The sequence below is a fragment of the Ptychodera flava genome, chromosome 9, assembly GCF_041260155.1.
Source record: "Ptychodera flava strain L36383 chromosome 9, AS_Pfla_20210202, whole genome shotgun sequence".
NCBI lineage: Eukaryota > Metazoa > Hemichordata > Enteropneusta > Ptychoderidae > Ptychodera > Ptychodera flava.
This window is the reverse complement of record NC_091936.1, coordinates 27931376-27951280: the sequence shown is the minus strand read 5'-3', so window position 1 is coordinate 27951280 and position 19905 is coordinate 27931376. Positions and strand designations below refer to the sequence as shown.

At 35.8% G+C, this 19905-nt stretch overlaps 2 protein-coding genes across 2 annotated transcripts; one reads left to right on the top strand and one right to left on the bottom strand.

Annotated features, from left to right (window-relative positions):
* Nucleotides 1–68: 68 nt before the first annotated feature.
* Nucleotides 69–7906, top strand: LOC139140556 (tubulin gamma-1 chain). The gene is made up of 11 exons (XM_070709893.1): nucleotides 69–238; nucleotides 1282–1394; nucleotides 1795–1962; nucleotides 2461–2609; nucleotides 3072–3198; nucleotides 3707–3793; nucleotides 4252–4401; nucleotides 4772–4927; nucleotides 5426–5500; nucleotides 5923–6009; nucleotides 6944–7906. The coding sequence occupies exons 1-11, from the start codon at nucleotides 190–192 to the stop codon at nucleotides 7139–7141; spliced, it is 1359 nt and encodes a 452-aa protein (XP_070565994.1). The 5' UTR covers nucleotides 69–189; the 3' UTR covers nucleotides 7142–7906.
* An 11-nt stretch (nucleotides 7907–7917) lies between these two features.
* LOC139140552 (uncharacterized) lies at nucleotides 7918–19045 on the bottom strand. The gene is made up of 12 exons (XM_070709888.1): nucleotides 18466–19045; nucleotides 17222–17419; nucleotides 16232–16348; nucleotides 15007–15062; nucleotides 14231–14287; nucleotides 13639–13760; nucleotides 12619–12755; nucleotides 11833–11997; nucleotides 11214–11293; nucleotides 10541–10647; nucleotides 10124–10215; nucleotides 7918–9079 (listed from the first exon to the last, which is right to left on the bottom strand). Exons 1-12 carry the CDS (start codon nucleotides 18958–18960, stop codon nucleotides 8972–8974), a joined length of 1734 nt encoding a protein of 577 aa, XP_070565989.1. The 5' UTR covers nucleotides 18961–19045; the 3' UTR covers nucleotides 7918–8971.
* Between the last annotated feature and the right edge of the window lie 860 nt (nucleotides 19046–19905).

Sequence of the window (19905 nt, the reverse complement as noted above, 5' to 3'; positions counted from 1 at the left end):
TATGCATAAAATATCTCGCGTATTGCGAGATATTATAGGAAGGGCTTCGTGAAAAGACGAGAATCAGTACTGCGCAGGGTCAGAGAGGAAACCCTTCAAAACTTTAGCGCCAGGAAGAAGATCGTTTGACACTCATTATACGACATTCAGCAAGAACGTTTCGAAACAAATCCATAAGCGTTCAACAACATGCCACGTGAAATCATCACACTCCAGTTAGGACAATGTGGCAATCAAAGTGAGTCATTGATTTCATTGAGAGGCAGGATTTTACTGCGACATACAGCATGTTTGATGGTGTGCATTACTTGCAGTTCGCAACTGCAAGTTAGAGCTTGTGCCAACAACAACAGTTCACACGATTAGCCCCGAATGTTAAACCGGATCACTAGTCATGTCACACTTAACGAACAAACTTACTAGGACTTTACTGTTTTTGCTGGGATGACGAATAATATCGTCAATATATGGAGGTACTACATGCGAGATGATCGGCGATCTCCCTTGTAAAAGTTGTACTTGAGGCATGGAGCTAGAAACGGAGCTCCAATGAGCCCCATGCTTCAGGCTTCATTGTCAAACTCAAAGCAGAGTCCGATGGACATGCGATCTGCTATACACAACGTTCAGAACTTCAAGTGCAGTACCCTCTGGCAGTAGCAGTGACCTTTAATGTACTGACTACCATCCAAGACAAAATTGAAACAAACATGTCAGCGATAACGTCACTGTCAAAACTAGGCTACTACTGCTGTGGCTGCTGCAGTATAGTAATGAAGCTACAAGATAAACTAGTATGTACGATGTGGCAGAAGCGTCAGTCTACAATGACCCCTCTTTAGCCGAAATATTGGGCTTCATCACTGCAGTCAGATATGCCAAACAGTAAAGTTGACGAGAAAGAAATTTCAGTCTAATCACATGATAATGCAGTTAAAAAAAATTATTGAAATGACTGTGATTGCAGTAGGTGTCATCAAATACGTAATAGCTAATAATTTTGACTGACTGTTCATTGCACAGATTTGATTAATTGAGAAATGTTGGAAGTACCAAATTTTGATGATTGTTGAAAAAGTGTTCAGAATAAATTGTTCATAATGTGGCAGCTACTGTGTTACAAACTGGTACATATCAAGAGGAAATTAATCAAATTGCAGAAAGTAACCTGTAGGTCCAAGGTCAAGTTAATGTCAAATGTTGAACCCTTACGTCTCATCATGTGCCAGTTTGTTGTACTTTGTATTCAATATATTGGTAATTGGTTTGTTTTATTTCTAGTTGGGATGGAATTTTGGAAGCAGCTGTGTCTTGAACACGGAATAAGTCCAGAAGGCATACTGGAAGACTTTGCTACCGATGGAACGGATCGAAAAGATGTCTTCTTCTATCAGGTAATTCAAAGGGACCACCTCTAAAACTAATTCTAATTTCATGTGTTATGTAAATTGTTATGTTTACCAGACATTAGATTATAACAAAAATTTCTTAATGCATATGCTTGTCCTTGAAGTTGGAGGTAGAATTTAATGCTTCATTTTGCAACTGTATACTTGAAATTGAAGGAAAGAGATTTTCTACCATTGACCAGAATGGCAATCTGAAGGCAGACCATTTTTCCTTTGTCCACAAGAAATAAGTGCCTACTGTACCTAAACTTGACAAATATGACTGTAAAAACAGTAGCAAATTAAGGTTATTGCAAAGTATTGTTGAGCAATTTCAAAGGATTACTTCTCTGAGTACAACAATGTTGTAATTTGTTTCAAATTATCAATTTGTTTTTTTTCATAGGCTGACGATGAACATTATATACCAAGGGCTGTTCTGTTAGATTTAGAACCCCGTGTGATTCACGGCATACTGAACTCACCCTATGCAAATCTGTACAATCCTGAGAATATCTACGTGTCCAAACAAGGTGGTGGTGCTGGTAATAACTGGGCCACAGGATACTCACAGGTAAGATATCTTGTGCATATTTCTTTTTTGAAGGCATTACTGTATGTTCTTTCATGAGCACTTTCTCTTCTGTGCTTGCCTTTTGAGAGAATCATTGAACTTTATTCTGATCACAAGCACTACTTGTTGTCTGTCCCTATGAAGGTTTGTGTTCTGATTTTTATTATTTTGGTCTACTGCATCAAGGGGCATCACCATGAAATGTTTCATATAATCACTTTTATCATGAAAGCCACTATCATTTATGATAATGATTTGATTGCGTTAAAACACAGCCTCTTCCTCTTGTTTGGTTTATTTAATCTGCATTGTGGTAAAATTCATCATAACAATATTATGAACACACTACATAGTTAAGATGCCAGCACTACATTGTTGTGATTTCTAATATAATTGTAATCTGTTTAACTTGGGAGCAATGAAACGGATCTTGAAAGTCTGAGTATGAATCTTGACATAAATATATTATTTATCCTACTTTCTTTTATACATCAACAGGCTGAAAGGTTGTACGAGGAGATCTTTGACATCATAGACAGAGAAGCCGATGGCAGTGACAGCTTAGAAGGCTTTGTACTGTGTCATTCTATTGCGGGTGGTACAGGTTCTGGAATGGGGTCCTATCTCTTGGAAAGATTGAATGACAGGTATGTTTGAGTAAAATACATGTAAATCAAGCATTCATCAAGTTTCCAGTAATCGTGACACTTCTACTTGTTTTGCTGTGTCATTCTACACTGGGAACAAATGATTGTATTTGGAAACAATTTTAAGATCAGATAATAGCTGTGTATCAGAGCAACAAATAAATACAAACTACACCGACAGTGTTACGTACCTCCTGCCTAATAATCCCAAATGAGTGATCTTACATGCAGACATCTGGAATTTTGTTTAGACTGTCTTCCCATCAAAACACCACCAGTACATTTTTGATTGTCCATCAGCCTATCTTTTTATTTCCCATCAAATGTGCACTGAAGATAAATGAGAATAAAAGTAATATATGGAAATAAAAGTAACATATGAAACTGTTCACAGCTGTCTATGTTCTGATGTGTGTGAACTTTGAACTCATTACCAACATTTCACATTCAAATGCTCTGTAGATTTCCCAAGAAACTTATTCAGACCTACTCAGTATTTCCAAACCAAGACGAAATCAGTGACGTTGTTGTTCAGCCGTACAATTCACTGTTGACATTGAAACGATTAACACAGAATGCGGACTGTGTGGTAAGTATGATGAGTGAGGCTGGAGCTCTTTATTGGCAGAAGTCATTCCATTGTCAGTGCAGAACTCTTTCATTTTGTTTTATCATGACAGTAGAAGCATAACAATTAGGTGGTGATATAGCCATCACCATTTTACTTTAACCCTTTGAGCGTCAAAGTCAATTTTTGTCACCTTTAGAAAATATACTCCAGTCAGTTTTTTTCAGTGTTTTGTCAAAATTTTGATAACAAACTGTACCCAATGAAAGGTGACGTCCATTTGGTCCAAAATTATCAAAAAATTAAAGAAAAATTAATAAAAATTAGTAAAATTTCAGTGAGAACAATTACCAGCACTCAAAGAGTTAATATTCTACCAACTACATGTCAACCTGTTTCAGCTCACTATCTCAGAAGTTAAAGTTGACTAACTCAGCTTTTGCCCCAGTTGAGACACACTGTAGCTTTGAACCATTCCTTGTCTGTGTTTGAACAAACATTTTTGAAAACTTTGTATTTCATCTCACAGGTGGTACTAGACAACACAGCACTGAACAGAATAGCTACAGACAGACTTCATTCTCAAAATCCTGACTTCTCACAGATTAATCACATGGTAAGTGATAGGAATCATAACACAGTCCAAAGGTTGATTCATTAAATGTTTAAAAATTCTCTCGTGTTTGCATGTGGCATAGCTTGAGATGAAAGATCAAAATCACATATTTAATTTGTCTGCATTTATAATTCATAGAGGCTCATGTTTAATGTGTTCAAGCATTCAAAAGTACATGACGTAATATTTGGCTTTTAATAAGTATATTAATTTTTTATTCAGAATAAAGGAGGTTATAATCCTATACTACTTTATCATTTCTTATGATTCCCCACTCGTTGCCCCTGAAGTATCCATTGAAATCTTGTGAAATCCAAAGTGATTATATTCCAACGTAGCAAAAGTGCAACCAACTTACACACATTCAAAATATAAGTGACCCACAGTTCTCAATACATTTCTGTCACTGGGAGACTTTCATAAAACATCGTTTCATGAGTGACCGTTTCTCTTTTCAGGTGTCAACTATCATGTCAGTGAGTACAACAACATTGCGGTATCCTGGATATATGAATAATGATCTGATAGGTTTAATTGCATCATTGATACCAACGCCAAGATTACACTTCCTTACAACAGGGTACACACCTCTAGTTACCGATCAGAAGGTAAGCAATTTCTTTCTTGCCAGATTTTTTGCTTCGTGCAATCCCTGTTCATTTTTACGGGTGAGTGAAATTCAGGCAAATGTGAACTTTTGAGGCTTGAACTTTAGTAGTGAGCCAGAGGAAGAAATGCACTCAAATATTTTCCATACCAGTTCACCCTTTTGATGAACTTGGAATTGATTCAACCTGTTGACAAGTATTGAAGTGAACTAGAATATGCAAGATTTTAGCCAGTGATTTCCAGGTCAATATTATAGCAGTACATCCTATATATTCACATTTGAAATTTTCAGAATTTTCAGTTGTTTATGTCATACTGTAATGTGATATAGATTCCTTTTTTGACAAATTTTACCTTTTCCAATGACAGACCACCACTATTAGAAAGACAACAGTGTTGGATGTGATGAGAAGACTTCTCCAACCAAAGAATGCCATGGTATCCACATCAACCAGAGACAGACAGACAAATCACTGCTATATTTCCATATTGAACATTATACAGGGAGAGGTTGACCCTACACAGGCAAGTTGATTTCTACTTCAGAAATTTGTATTAAATTTTCGTCTTTAATGTAGAACAACCTCACATCTTCCACATGCACATATCAATTCTTGTTGTTGAGAGTATTGCTTACATGTGTCACTGGTGTTGTTTTGCCTTTGATTTGTGTTTGCTCCTACACTGGCACAGAAAGGCATGTGCCAACAGAAATTTATGTAAGGCCTCAGTGCATGACACCGCCATTCAAAAAGGGCAATACAAATTGAACCATGAGGGTGGGTGAACGAATTGGAGCAAGGATGAGTTTGTATGCTTCAAAGTTGGGAAGGAAAGGTCCAAGTTTCATATCTGAAGGTGTCAGGGATTATCTGTGCATGCAGTGATTATCAATTTGTACACAGGAGTAAAAGTAAAACAAGGCTTTGATGCTAACAAAGTTGAATGTCTGAAGTGAAATGAATAGCACACAAGGAACATTTGCTGTGTCACAGACCATTTAATAAGCTCTTTATGCAACAGGTCCATAAGAGTTTGCAGAGGATCAGGGAAAGGAAGCTGGCAAGTTTCATTCCGTGGGGACCAGCCAGTATACAGGTCAGTGTGCCAAATGTAGAAATACATAAAGTTATAAAGTCACCTTCCTCAGGGTAAAGCCATATTGTGCTTGTTATGCTTGTAATAACAACAAGGTTTACTCCAGTTGGCTTGACTAACATTAAATGCAAATCTTACTACTATAAATGTTATATTGAACAAGGAAATCATATTGTGTTGTCAGTTGAAAAGCTATGGTAAGACAGTTTATCCTGAATATAGCAGTTTTGCGTGCCAACTTCAATACCAAATGTTACCATTTCTCCCAGTCTTCAGATATCAGAAGCAGTAAAATGAATCATCCCAATTTACCAATAACATTTTCAAATATTCACAATTACATCGTTTGCATACATTGTACCTGAAATGGGTAGAGTCCACCAAGGTAATGAGATTATAATTTTTTGTTTGTAATAATTTAGGTTGCTCTGTCCAGAAAATCACCATACGTACAGACAGCACACAGAGTCAGTGGATTAATGTTGGCAAACCACACCAGTGTATCGACAGTGAGTTTCCATTTTATACTTTCTATGCATTGTTAATGTCTTAAACACCAAGCACATTACATTATGTTGTTTACAAAGTAAACTGATTGGTGATGTGGCAGGCTGCAAGTATTATCATCTGGCCAACACTTGCTCTCTGCAAACACATTCCTGTGTTCAGTTGATGAAATATAGTCATTGGTTGCACAAAACTATTTCACACCAGTGACAAGTCATGACATGTTACTCTGCTAGACTAGTTGGCCGCATACCTCACTACAGTGAGATCACTGGGCTGTAACCAATGAGTACAATTCTCTGTGATTCTATAAAGGCTAAAGGATTGAAAATTAAGAACTTTACTACATAAAACATATTGTGAAATGTTGTGTAAAAACGCATGCAGAAGATATCCTTATAAAAGTGTAACATCATGTTTTCAGATTGTTACACTTAACTTTGGACAGAAATGGGAGAAAAAAATGATTTTAGGCCAAAAAATAACTTGTTTCTTGTTTTTTGCTGGATTCAAAAATGATATAGTCATGTGAATTTTTTTTTCTTTCCTTTTTTTTTTTAAATAAAAAATGGCCAACCTTCCTTTTTCGGGGGAATTCAAACATGGCCACCATACAGTAAAATGGCTGCCACTTAAAAAAAAAACAAACCTGAAGAACATCTCAGAACATTTATTAAACATATCAATTGGAAGTTTTTCATTATTTTTTTTGATTTTCCTTTTTCAATACTTAAAAAAAAAGTGACGAGCATGTTTCACATGACATGTGCGATGACGGGCAACAAAACACTTTTTTGGCCTTTGTAGTGGATGCACTTGCTCACAATTCACTGTTTATTTGTAAAAATGCTATGAAAAATGCTTTCTTGATAAAATTAATGAACATTCCAACCTTTTTTGAAGTCAATTTGTAACACCCGTCTTTTGCCGCTTCAGCTGTTTGACAGGACGTGCAAGCAGTATGACAAACTGAGAAGACGTGAAGCCTTCTTGGAACAATTCCGCAAGGAAGCCATGTTCAAGGACAACCTTGACGAGTTGGATAATTCCAGAGAGGTGGTACAGCAACTGATAGATGAATACCACGCCTCCACCAAGCCAGACTATATTACATGGGGCTCCAAACAGATTTAAAGACTTTTGCACACGCCACCTTATTTACCGTATCATCTTTGTAATACTATTTTCTTTTTTTTCATCTTTTGTACATAAATTATGCATAAATAATTATCATTCAAAGAACAAAAATATCTATGATATTATCCACTGTGTTTGTCAGCAGTTTTGTTTGCTGTTGCACAAGAAAAAGAAGACTGTTTCTTTGACTGGAGTAGCCTGGAATTTTCCTCCAGAACCCCGTGAGAGTTGACTTGATGTGGCATTGGTAGATTGAATGAGCTGGAAATTTTTTCTAGGATTTTTTTGTGTTCTTTGTTTGTTTGGTTATGTATTATCATTTTTTACACCATCTTGTTGTTTCCAGCCTTCAAAGTGTTTACAGAACTTCATTATGAATGATGTATATATATCTTTTGTCATTTTGTTTAACGGAGAATCAAAATGTTTGTCATGTAATAGTAATGATGTGCCTTAGAACACCTGTTGACTTTTCCAATTTGGATTCAGCCATTTGTTTTGTGTGTTTGACCCATGCCATTGAAAATGGAGAGCAATGTCTAGAGAAGTCAACATCATCGTTTGAAAATATTTCTTCAGTCATTCTTTCTGTATATCCACTCCTTTTAAGACAAGAACAATTTTAATATTTTTTCATTATTTTACATTGTAGATGCTTCACTTCTGTTCACATTCCCAAAACTGCCAGAAACCCACATTTTCACATTTACATTGTACATGTAAATAGAATAGTAGTCATTAAAATTTCTTAATTTGAAATGATGATTCCTGACAAAGTGATCATTAATATTGTGTGCAGCATAATCTGTTGTTTGAAAATATCTATATATAAAATCAGACTGAAATTCATCAGCCTTGACAACAATGTTGAGTCATATGCCTTCTTATGCCAAAAAATCCAGAATCAAGGAGTGCCACCAATTTCTTATCAGAGCCATGTCACAAAGTAGATGATAATATTTACAAATTTACAATCATCAACTTGTCTGTAGGTGTTCTGAGCTCTGAAGTCGGCAGACAAGTATATGGATGACCCCTTTTGCTATATTTTCTGTGTGATATGAGAGACTGTAAGGAAATACTCAAGTTATTGAAAAAACGAATAAAATCATCTGATCATTTGTCGAATTATCTTTTCTTTTAATTGTGAGGTTTTATTCACGTGAAAAAAAATTCCATTAATCTCTTTCCAGTTAAAGAAATCTTTTACCTTTATTACCAAAGTGAAAACCTTGCTCTACATGTTCCTACAAATAAAAAAATAACTTTGATACTGTAACATGTCTCACAGAAACCCTGTTTTGATAGCTAGGTAATACAGTAACAGATAAGTTGAAACAAATTTCACAACGCGACGAGAGAGGGATAAAACTTTCATGTGAATCGTAAATATGGCAGTGATTGAAATCTGGCAGTGTGATGGCAACATCATGCAAATCATAGTCCCAAACCTAGCACAGTATACATGTATGTGATCTATGCTGGTGACACATAATTTTTAAAATGTGCGTCAAAGATACTACATATGGGGATCTTCCAAACATGCAAAATACCAATATTTTATCACAGAAACAATACATATTTAATACAGACTAAGCTAGTTTCACTCAGTAATACAGGTGTACCAGAATACTTCTACAAGCCCTATCAAGGTGTTCACTGACTTCTCATTATATTGAGTGGAAGACAACCTGCATAAAGGCATTCATTCATTATCATGAGGCATTTTGAGGAATACATTTTAATCAACTAAAATGACAGCTGGTTTGCACCACAGGAGATAAGTAGACATTTTGGCAGCTTCATAATTCTCCAATCAGGCCGTCCTTACTTTGGTTTGTACCATGTTGGTAGGAATAGTCCGTACTCTCCCATGTCCAGCCTTGTTCCGGCAACGATGCAATCATATAGGTAAATTTCTGACAATACAGGAACCTGAGTGAGAGGAAGACAAGTACACCGCATCAGAACAATGGAATAAAAAAGCTGTCATCAGAGGTAACTGTTGGCATGTAGGCAGCTAAAACACAGTATGATTCATTGCATGTATCTACTCTTGCATTTACAGTAAGTATCTTTGTACCGGAAGATGGAAAAAAATATATATTGTGGAATACTTTATTTTCACTTGGAATTTATTTTCGCTGGACCTATTTTCCGCTAAAATAAAATCCAAGTGAAAATTTTAATTTTCTATACTTTGCATGTAGTCAGACAAGACAAAGTGAAAATAAGATCACAGCGAAACATTGAAAATCTGTTTTGAGCAAAAATAAATTACAGTAAAAATACAAGAGTCCACAGTATGTGTAGATGGATAGATAACATTCTGTTCAACTAAATCACAGAATTTCTATTGCGCCAAACAAGGTGTTTTACATTTTAATCAAACAAAACACAACACTTCTTTTAACAGCTGATTGTTCCTGTCTCTGTTGATCTCTGCTGTGATGGCATTCTCCACTGTATCATTATCATTGAACATAGCCTTTCAAACTCTGCATGCAAAATGCAGAGAAATTCCCATCAGTACATAGCACATCACACTACTACAACTAAGCTGAAACCTGTACTGAATTTGTTCCTGTTTGAAGTTCGCCATGTTTGGTGTAGAGATTGTTTGTACCACTTGACGATAAGTCACCCATAAAGAACACTTGACCCAGAAGTTGGTAGTTGTCAAGTGTCATCAAACTAGGGTATCCATCTGCTACCCTGACCCTGACCCTAGATTTTGACCTTGCTTTAACTAAATCTTAAAACGGACATATAAAGTAAGTTTAAGTTAAAGACATTTGACCACTACCGTACTTTCTATAGGTCTACTGGTTTTTAATGTTTTGCCAAAATATATACGCACTCCTTGATTCAGTTTTTAAATCAACTGGTGTCATTTTCCTACAAAATAACTACGAATGACATGTGTGCATCTGCTTTAGTCACAACTGAACTGGAGTTTATCTTGCACTGGCTACACACCTGGCAATGCTTGGCTTCAGCAATACCAGCTGGATGTGAATCATAGGTTGGCTTGGAGCAGATCACAAGAGTATCATGAGGACTATCCAACTCTGTCAGGAATAAAAGAAATGGTCAGATCTATCACTTGATAAAGCACTAACTTATCAACCACTCTGAGAGGGAAAGGCAGCGTAGAGTGTGATATTTTTACAGAACTACAAGGTATATATAGGGAATAATCTCGACATTCCTTAATAGAGGAAAAGCAATGATTATGACAGTGTTTCTGTGTTCTCACTTGTTTGAAAGAAATCATGAAAACTTCTCCAAAAGGAATACATTAGAAAATTTCTTCAGTCTTTCAATAGACTCTGATATGATTGCAGAATTTGCAGTATATGAAAAATAACACAATACGCAGACACAGGTATCTACCTTTGTTTGAGTTGTTCTTCCCTCCATGTTTGGCAATCAGTTTGCTGACATCATGTTTTGCTGCACCTTCCATGTCATAGAGTACAATGTTCATGTTTTTGAACACACTGTGGGTTTTTAAAAAACAGGGATAAGTACATGCCACTCAGAGAATGCTTTATATCAAAGTATAGAGGCGATTTCTTTCACATGAATGCAGCAAACCACTTGTCAATGCTCTACATGAAATTCTATCACAAGCTGATACTCCATTGAAATACCTCATGCTAGCAGTACATGCAAAATTTTCTGTCAATTTCTATGACAACACATGATTAGACTGCGACAACCATTTTGTTCTGCAACTTCTGGAAAGTGACATATATGGCTGATTTATTCATGTCAGGTTCTATTATCAAAATGCAAAAAATAAATATTTGTATGAAAATTTTGACAAGACTTTCTGAAATTACAGGAATGGTGAAATGGGCACTTTGATAAGTCTGACTGAAACAGTGAAAATGACATCAAAGGATCCTACCACAAGCTATCGTCTAAAAACTGCCAGAGTCCTCAAAGACAAAAATTGACTGGATTTCTGTTGGAAGCAACAAATGTAACCTGTGCATTGCCAAACTACCGGTAAGTAACAAAATTACAACCACAATCAGCACTGTTCAACTGTAATTCTTACTCGCAAGGTTTCACGACGGAAGCTTCTTTAAACAACTTTTTCAACTCTTCTCCATTTTTCTTCTCTCCTTCTGAAGATCTCTGATTTGTAGATTAAGGTGAAAGAAGAGTATGATATCATGAAGTCTGCAAGAATGATCAGCTTGCGATGTATCATTAATTACTGATGACTTTAGAGGCTGTATTATATGGTTGTGGTATATGCTCAAGGGTAGTACAATGAGAAGTTGTACTGCCATATTTGAACACCATGAAGAAATTATAGATTATCATATTCTTGTTTTCACTTTTTCTTCAGACTGTTTCAGGAAGATTATTCATCAGTTCATCAGAGCAGAAATAAAATACTGAACATGTACTAATAAACAACTATGCGTTTCATGAGGTCTCAATTCCAAATGTCATTAAAATAGGGCAACAGTGATATTAACGTAGGCGTTGCACATTGATGAAGCTAAAACAACAAACACAACCCCATTTTTTTATTCAATTGAAAGTAAACAAGTGAAAAAAGATTGCAAATCACACATGGCTTAAAATTATGACTTGTAACCTTTCCTTCACAAAAATTATAAAATTTCGGCTTCATAACATTTTTACATAAGACTGACTTTACTCACCATTCTGTACTTGAAATCACCATATTGGCTGCTGTAGTAGACAATGTAGCATGGTAGTATGTGATGGGAATTGAAAATGATCAGTTCCTTCACATCTGGAGATGTGTGGGAATCGTAACCTTTCATTCTAGATGCACCGCGTATCAACTTTTCACACTTGTATGCCTGAGTGATAGAGAAGAAAAACAAAATTTGGAAAAAAAATTAAACCAAAAAAATTAAACCAGTGAGAAAATTTGAAAGTCATTGAGGTAGACTATGATATGCTCTTGATTATTGGGGTACAAATGTATAAATAATCGCTCAGACAAAAGTGATGAGACAAACTTACATGATTGAAATGATAAATAGACCTTATGCTCTATTTCCAAAATAAATAATTTATGAAAAATGTATCAATGAGTGTTCGTGTAGTATCATCTGATAATGTGTTATTGTCAGAAGAGAATATCCATGGTTGGCCTACACTTGTGCTAACTTAAAAAACAGAGGGCAGACCTTTTTGCACCGTGTGGCCTGTATTAACCCTTTAGTCGCCTATATCAGAATATACACCAGTCAACTTTTTCCCAAATTTTGCTAAAATTTTGATAAAAATCTGAAGCCAATAAAATGTGATGTTTATTTGGTCCAAAATTGTCAAAAAAATTACAGAAAAATTCACAAAATTGGTAAAATGTTGCACACTCCATATTTGGTGGGAAAAACTGCAGTGCTCAAAGGGTTAAAGTCTCAGCAATACCTCTGAAAAAAACAACCACATTGTATCAAACCATCAAACTCTACCTTTCCAAGCAAGACAAGACAGAGCAGCAGTCTCTTTCCTCCTTTGATGTAACCCATGGCATAGTTAGGATATTCACTGAAGTACACTCCACTCCCATAGAATCCAGTGTCTGTCGCATGCTGAAAACCATCTTCACCTATAGAGGACAAGGAATTAAGGATACATGCATGAATAAATATGAAACTATTGAAAGACATGGTGTCTTTCAACTCTGCTCAATGACTCACATCATCACAATAATGATGGATGTAAATGAGACATATCTTGATGAAGAATACATATAACGTAATGTTGAAAATATGGACTATATTATAGTATTGTTCATGTGCTATTTTAAACATATTATTTTTTCCTTCAGACTGTTTATTACAATCATTCAAAATATTTGCACCCATCATAATCTTTATCAAACTTTCTGTGTTTAAAAGAATTATTACAACTGACAAAACGTTTTGAGAAGAGGTATGGCCAATAAGTGCTTTTAAGCATACCATTTAATCAACAGAGTACTTATTCTAGTCACATCACCTACAACCAGTGTTTTTGTTAAGTGCAGTAAGCAGGTAAAGGTTACTGGGCTGCCCTTTGGTAAATCAATGCAATTAGATCATGAGACAATTGAAATACTACTTGGTTCCAAATCATTTACCAATATTCCCCAACCTAGGCAAAAGACTGTACAACTCTGGTCATAATACTAGTATCTCCTGCAATCCCTACTTGGAAGCTGAGATGTTTATATTTTGGCCACAAAAAAGTCTCCAAAATAAACGTTACCTCGGAACAACTTAATTAGTTACTGATAAATGATCAGACTTAACAGTGGGGAAAACAGTTGATCGAGACATTTCTCAGAGAAAGTTTTGAACACAAGAAATCCATTAACAGGTTTTAGTTTCCACTGAATAATCCTAAGCAGATTTGCACTGTTTCAACTCCGGGGACCATACTCAACTCAACTGACGGTTTTCCATCAAAGTATATTTTTTACAGTGTCTGTGTACACCACAGTTACTCACCAGGTACTTTGAAGCCTTCCCTAACAATGGAGTCTATGTTATCATCAGCTGTTCCATGGAAAGCCAGCACTGGATAGGACTTATCTACCCCTCTTTTCCTCTCTAAGTTTTCCCTGGCTTTCCTGAAATGAAAATAATCAGTGTTGTGTCCTCTGCCGAGTAGTTTGTGAAATACTTAGAAAAACATATTCATGTAAACTCAGAAACACTTAAAAATTCATTACAAGTTGCATCCTTGTGAGAATAGTCAGTTCATGATGTTTTAATTAATAAAGGACCATAATAATCAACTCTGCTATAGACCTCCCAGGGTCACATTTGATCAAATGTTTTACAATTGTCTGTTTCAGGAGTTACAGCTCATAATTGTGATATCAGTTTTAACCAATTGGTGACTATAAGTGCACTTTTAGGTACAGGCCAAAAATATTTAAATAACAAAACATTTTCACTGTTAAAATATTGATGAACAACAGAGAATGTAAGTTTCTTTTAAAAGGCAAGGATAATCATCGAACTGAAGTTCATAAAGAAGCTATTCCTTTAACAAACATTATTTATTTATTCTTTCATTTTTTCTCAATTAACTTACCTGAATCTCTTTACCAGTCCTGGTGACACAACGTAGTCAACCTTTTCAATTCTTACACTGAAAAATAATTGAACTACTGTATGTCTTCCATGGATTCATAAACTTAGGACTACATTTTAGGGTTTACTTTGTCTATAAATGGACATTTCCCGACTGTTGATACTTTCATTTTTATTTTTTCTCACACAAACACAACTTTCACCCACTTTTATTATTCAAAAGCTCATTTCATAAGTAGTTATACATAAATCATAACTTATGTCTGTAGTTGTGATTCTAGTGAGAAGCCAGCTGCAGTAGGGCCTTTGTAAATGTCATTGCTCTCTTAATAATATGCAAAAAATAGATATTTGTCCGCACAACTTAGATTTGATTTGTGCAAATCACATCTTCAAGAAAGACGACAGTACAACTTCAGAGGCGACTATTAATGTTACATTGAACACTATGAGACATATTAATGACTTAGAGAAGCTGCAACAACAACCGTGACAAATTTTTCCACTTTTCAAGTTGCAATGTGTGATGTTGTGCGCATGCATCTATGTTTAGAAACAAACTTGTAGGCATCTCATTCAATATCATAGATGGAGAGAGAGAGAGAGAGAGAGAGATTATATATATATATATATATATATATATATATATGTGTGTGTGTGTGTGTGTGTGTGTGTGTGTGTGTGTTGTATAATAAACAGAAACAGATTGACAAACATAGAAAGAAAGTTAAAGTGGCAGATTTTATGGCAATTCAAGAAGACAAAAAAAACACTTACTTTGCTCCTGTTGCAAGAAGTCTATAAAACTGTGACTCTGCAAGTCTAAAATGAACCTGTAAAAAAGTGTGATCATATAATGTGATATACATCATGCTATGGTTGAATATAAACATTTTGGTGAACTGTTTTCCCATGCCAACTTCTACAGGCAGGTGCATGGGGTATTCTGAATCAAGTTTCGGTACCTGATACAGCAGGGGGGATTGCAATTTGAGATTTGTTCTCTCATGGTATAATCTTTCAAACAATAAAATGCATACGATACGACCAAAGTAGTCAAAATGGAACATGTATTTGTACAGAGTATCGATGACAAGAGAGTCAAAAGTTAATGTGTATAAAACAAAGGGTAATTAATGAATGAATTGGAACAACAGATACAGTAGTATGTTCTGTCAACAAAACTACATAAATTTGCATACAATCTTTTGTACTGAAGCAACATTCCTGCACAGTTGCCATGCTTTCCTCACGAAATCAGCTATTTTCCTTAAATAAGAGATGGTCGATGATATATTGAATTGGGTGAAAAATATTACACAGCTGGTATGTCAAACTGCTAATTATTTGAAATTACTTCCAATATATTTACATTTCTATCTTTACATCTCTTTACTTATATTTACATATTTTTTCATTTTTCAAATTTATCAATATCTGTCCATCTGTGGCAAAGGATTTTCTGTTCTGGAAATACCCTCCCCTTTAATTATCTGTACTAGTTCAATACCCCCTTCTACAGCTAGCAAATCAATAGTTTACATATTTCATTTAGATAATTAGAAAAAAGAAGACAAGTTCTTCTCAACTGCGAATGTTTTTTTGTAATCAAGGATTTACCGTCTGCTTTTTCTTGGAGTTAGGGGTGCTCTGTAAACTTCAAGTGTTGTTATTAATTATTTGAGTGCCAAAGTCAATTTTTGTTGCCTTGATAAGTTAATATATAACCGTCAATTTTTCCAGATTTCTACCAAAATTATGATCAAAAATTGTAGCCGATGAAAAGTGAAGGCCATTTAGTCCAAAATTATCAGAAAAATTACAGAACAATTCATAAAAATTGGTAAAATGTTGCACTAAAATTTGGTGTGAAAAAATAACAGCACTCAAAGGGTTAAGGACAGTACTCTGTCGAATTTCACTTGACTATATCAAAGCAATAACATCAGGGGACCATGAAAGTTGCACCAGGGATTCCAAATCCATTTGCCTACCTACCCACCTGATTGGCAGAACCTTCTTTGTATTCCCTTTCTGCAAAAAGAGGGAAATAAACCACTTTGTTCCCAGCGAGAGCCTCTGTTTCACCAGGAACCAATGGCATGCCTTCTTTTCCAATCTGGATCAGATAAAGTTACTTTGTTATTTCAGTGTGAGAAGACTTTGGTATTAATAAAATACAATATTTTAAAACATGCAAAGAAAAGGAAAAAGTATTTGACAATCACTTACACTGGTTAACCTCTCGGTGCCTCTGTGTGTGTGTGGAGGGACTGCATTTGAATCCACGTTTAGATGCTTGAGCAAGAAACCCATCACTTAAAAGGACAAACTCCATGACATAGTACACCAATTACACTATGAGTGTGACGATACAATTCTCACAAGCCCTCTTTTGTTACTTAAAAGTTAAATTTTAAATCTGTTGAAATTTACCACTCTCTGTGTAATGTGGCTGTTCACAAAATTAATGATGTCATTTTTCTCTAATTAATATGAACAAATAAATAGAGTACACTTTAAAATTTGGAAATTACAAGTACAAGAATAACCAAAACACATATTACTTAGCAATTGCCAATGTTACACTAAGTACTAAAAGACACATTAATCAACTGCTCAGACTACAAGCTGCATTAACAGCCACACATGCAAGAGTGGCAAAATTTGTCAATATTTCAAGCATCGGTGTTTGATGTCCCAGACATGCAGCTATATGTAGTGACAAATATGAGATCAGAAACAGTGCTGTTTAATCTAGATTATTCCTAATCAACAAAGGCAGTGCACATCGGATGGTACAGGAAGATGCATTCAAGGGCACTATCAAGAAAGAGTTTCAGTTTGAATGAAAGGTGATCATTCTTTTAGGGGAGAGTTCTCATGTATTTCACACACACACACACACACACACACACACACACACACACTGGCATGATATATGAATGTGAATTACAGAAATGATAACAGTTCTTCTAACATTTAACTCAACCTTTTCCTGCATTTTTTTCAGTTCCTCTTCCTTCTCTTCAACCCTCTTCTTTGTTTCCATCAATTCTTTCTCCATCTTTTTCTTGGCTTCCATTGCACTTAGTATCAGATCTTTTCTCTCCTCTTCTGTGAGTTCTGAATACTTTTTCACAATGGATGGCCCTCTGGAGGCAAACTTCTTGAGTTTATTCCTGTTCTCCTGTGTAGAGTTTTACCAGGTATAGATATAACAAGTTTAGTACCTCTGGGTCGAAGATTGTATAGAAATGGAGAAAAAAAATGTCCTAAAAGTTCAACACTCCATTGTTTGTAGCTCATATAAGTCTTTTCACTTTTTTTTTCTTTCTCATCTAGCTTCTCAGACCATAAGGTTGTTATCACTTCTTCTAAACATCTCGCAAGAGGCAAGTTCTCTGATTCAGAAATAAGATCCGTTTGTATGGGAAACTTTACAATTACTTGTAATGTCATTTAAAGCCGCACTTTTCAATCCCTGGTTCTCGCATTAGTGGAGTTCTCCTCCCAGTCAAACACATAACAGTACGATATTTGATTTCTATAACATTAATTACAGAAACTGATTTAAATCTTTTGTCACCTTTTGCTAATCCTGCAAACAGAGCTTATATAACCGTTTGATTGACGGTAGGTTCAAATTGTGCCAACGGTCATTTATTCCCCAGCACCACACTCAAATTTCCTTAAAATACGTCCTCCAGTCACGTTAGAATTTGAATATAACCACTGAGTTCGATCAGCAGCAGCTTCGTGCTGACCGCCTGGCAGTCTGTCAGCGTTTTTGCGGTCGGAAAAACAAAAAAGTGGCATTTTCTGGAGCGTGTGCCCTCATGTTACCTGCTTGGCGTCCACTTACACAATGAACGCCGCCATAGGTTGGCGCCTTTTTAAAGGGAGGCTCCGCCTTTAACAAACAACTTCAAGACTATATTTTTTAAATTATAGACATTAAGAAATATAAAGATATTTTCATTATCATTATCATATTTATCTTGTCATGTCAGGAGGAAAATTCAAACTTATTTTTATTGTAACACTTTTATTGCTACAAAATGTGATGTGAATCGTTATTTACAAGCAAGAAATGATGATAATAATATTATCGTCGTAATGTTGTTGTTGTTGTTGTTATTGTTGCTGTTTAACTTTTCCAAAATTCCCTAGATAATCTTGATAGAAGAAATATTACATTGTAAAATGTGATATCTGATTGGGGAAGACACCTACCGCAATTTCATCATCCGTACTGTCTTCGCACGACTCAGTGTCATGCCCATCGCTATCGTCCGGCATACTGCTGTCTGCCCGGCTTGGATTTCTCTTTTTTACCGCCATGGTTTGACTTTCAGTTTGAGTTTTTCCGTTAGATACCGGATGCCAATATTCAGCGAAATGCAACAAGTTCTTTCTGTAACAATCTGCTCCATAGCGACAGGCTGGCACTTTTCCCGACCAGCCAGAACGGACCGGTAAACTCGACGGTCGGTCTGCCGTTGTGCATCCCGCTGTTCGGTATGTGTTGCTCCCACCTTCAAATTTCGCGCCGCATTCAACTGAAGCCGACTGCTGCGACTGGGATAACCCCGGAAGCGCGTGACTGAACTCCTGAAAATGTCGAGGGTTCCTTCGGTAGCATGACGAGCCGTACGGACATATTGGTAAAGCATCATTGGATGTTACTGAAGCAAGAACTTTCCTTCTTTTCTTTGCTGACTCTGCCATTTTTAAACAGTCGAAATATGATGCTGCACAGCTACCATACCCTTCCTTGTCTGCCGCGAACGCGCGGGGGCGTCTGCTACAGTAAATATGTAATGTATAAAACTTAATTTACTTATTCAGCAATGCATATGTTGTTTTATCTTCTATAAACAGATTGATTAAATTTACATTTCCTATCATTGATCATGTGATTAATAATTTATAATTTTAAAGTCTTTTTATCATGCTTAACGCCTTTTATTTTATAGCTCTTCAACGAAATGTGCCGCTACATTGCAGCACTATTGTCAGTGTCAGTGTCCGTCGCCGAACTTGTCTCAACAAGACCAGACTGATGCGTATACGTCATCACTCCTCACCGAGTAGGGTGCGAAAACGTGTTTTTCACAAAGTTGCTTTTCTAAAGTTTATGCATTGTGAGTTAACATAGCTAAAGTACACTAGCCAAACGTTGCTAAATAACTATCTAAACATCTTTCTAGGAAAGGGGCTTTTTTTTCATTTACATCTCTTATCTTTCGCAATATTGACCAACCCATAAAATCCCTGATAAGTCCACGAATTAGCATAATTAGTTGTGTAGACTAATTAATTACAAGATGTGTATATGAGAGATAAACGTCCTTGTAATGGGGTGTAAAATAAAAAAAAAAGAGTCAAGAGGCTAGGTTAGGTTATATAATCATTTATTTTATTTACTCCGATCAGTCAGAGCATGAAGAAAAGGAGAGGAGCTCAGCTGATAGAGAAAACAACGAGAAAAATTCCATACGTCTGGGCCGCCTGTGATGTCACGACATACATTGGTAACAGATGTTTCGTATAGAACGACAAGTAATGTTCAATGGGACATGTTGTAGAACCGAGAAAAGGAAGGCAATCAAGTGAAGTAAATGCAGCGGTAGTCTTTATTGATATAGGAGCTAAATGGTTTGCCAGACCCTT

Coding starts and splice junctions, on each gene's coding strand:
- LOC139140556 (XM_070709893.1), top strand. CDS start 190: ATGCCACGTGAAATCATCACACTCCAGTTAGGACAATGTGGCAATCAA. Junction 239..1,281: donor AGGACAATGTGGCAATCAAA/GTGAGTCATTGA, acceptor TTTTATTTCTAG/TTGGGATGGAATTTTGGAAG. Junction 1,395..1,794: donor AAGATGTCTTCTTCTATCAG/GTAATTCAAAGG, acceptor TTTTTTTCATAG/GCTGACGATGAACATTATAT.
- LOC139140552 (XM_070709888.1), bottom strand. CDS start 18,960: ATGGCAGAGTCAGCAAAGAAAAGAAGGAAAGTTCTTGCTTCAGTAACA. Junction 17,420..18,465: donor GTACGGATGATGAAATTGCG/GTAGGTGTCTTC, acceptor AACTCTACACAG/GAGAACAGGAATAAACTCAA. Junction 13,761..14,230: donor GGACTGGTAAAGAGATTCAG/GTAAGTTAATTG, acceptor TTTTCATTTCAG/GAAAGCCAGGGAAAACTTAG.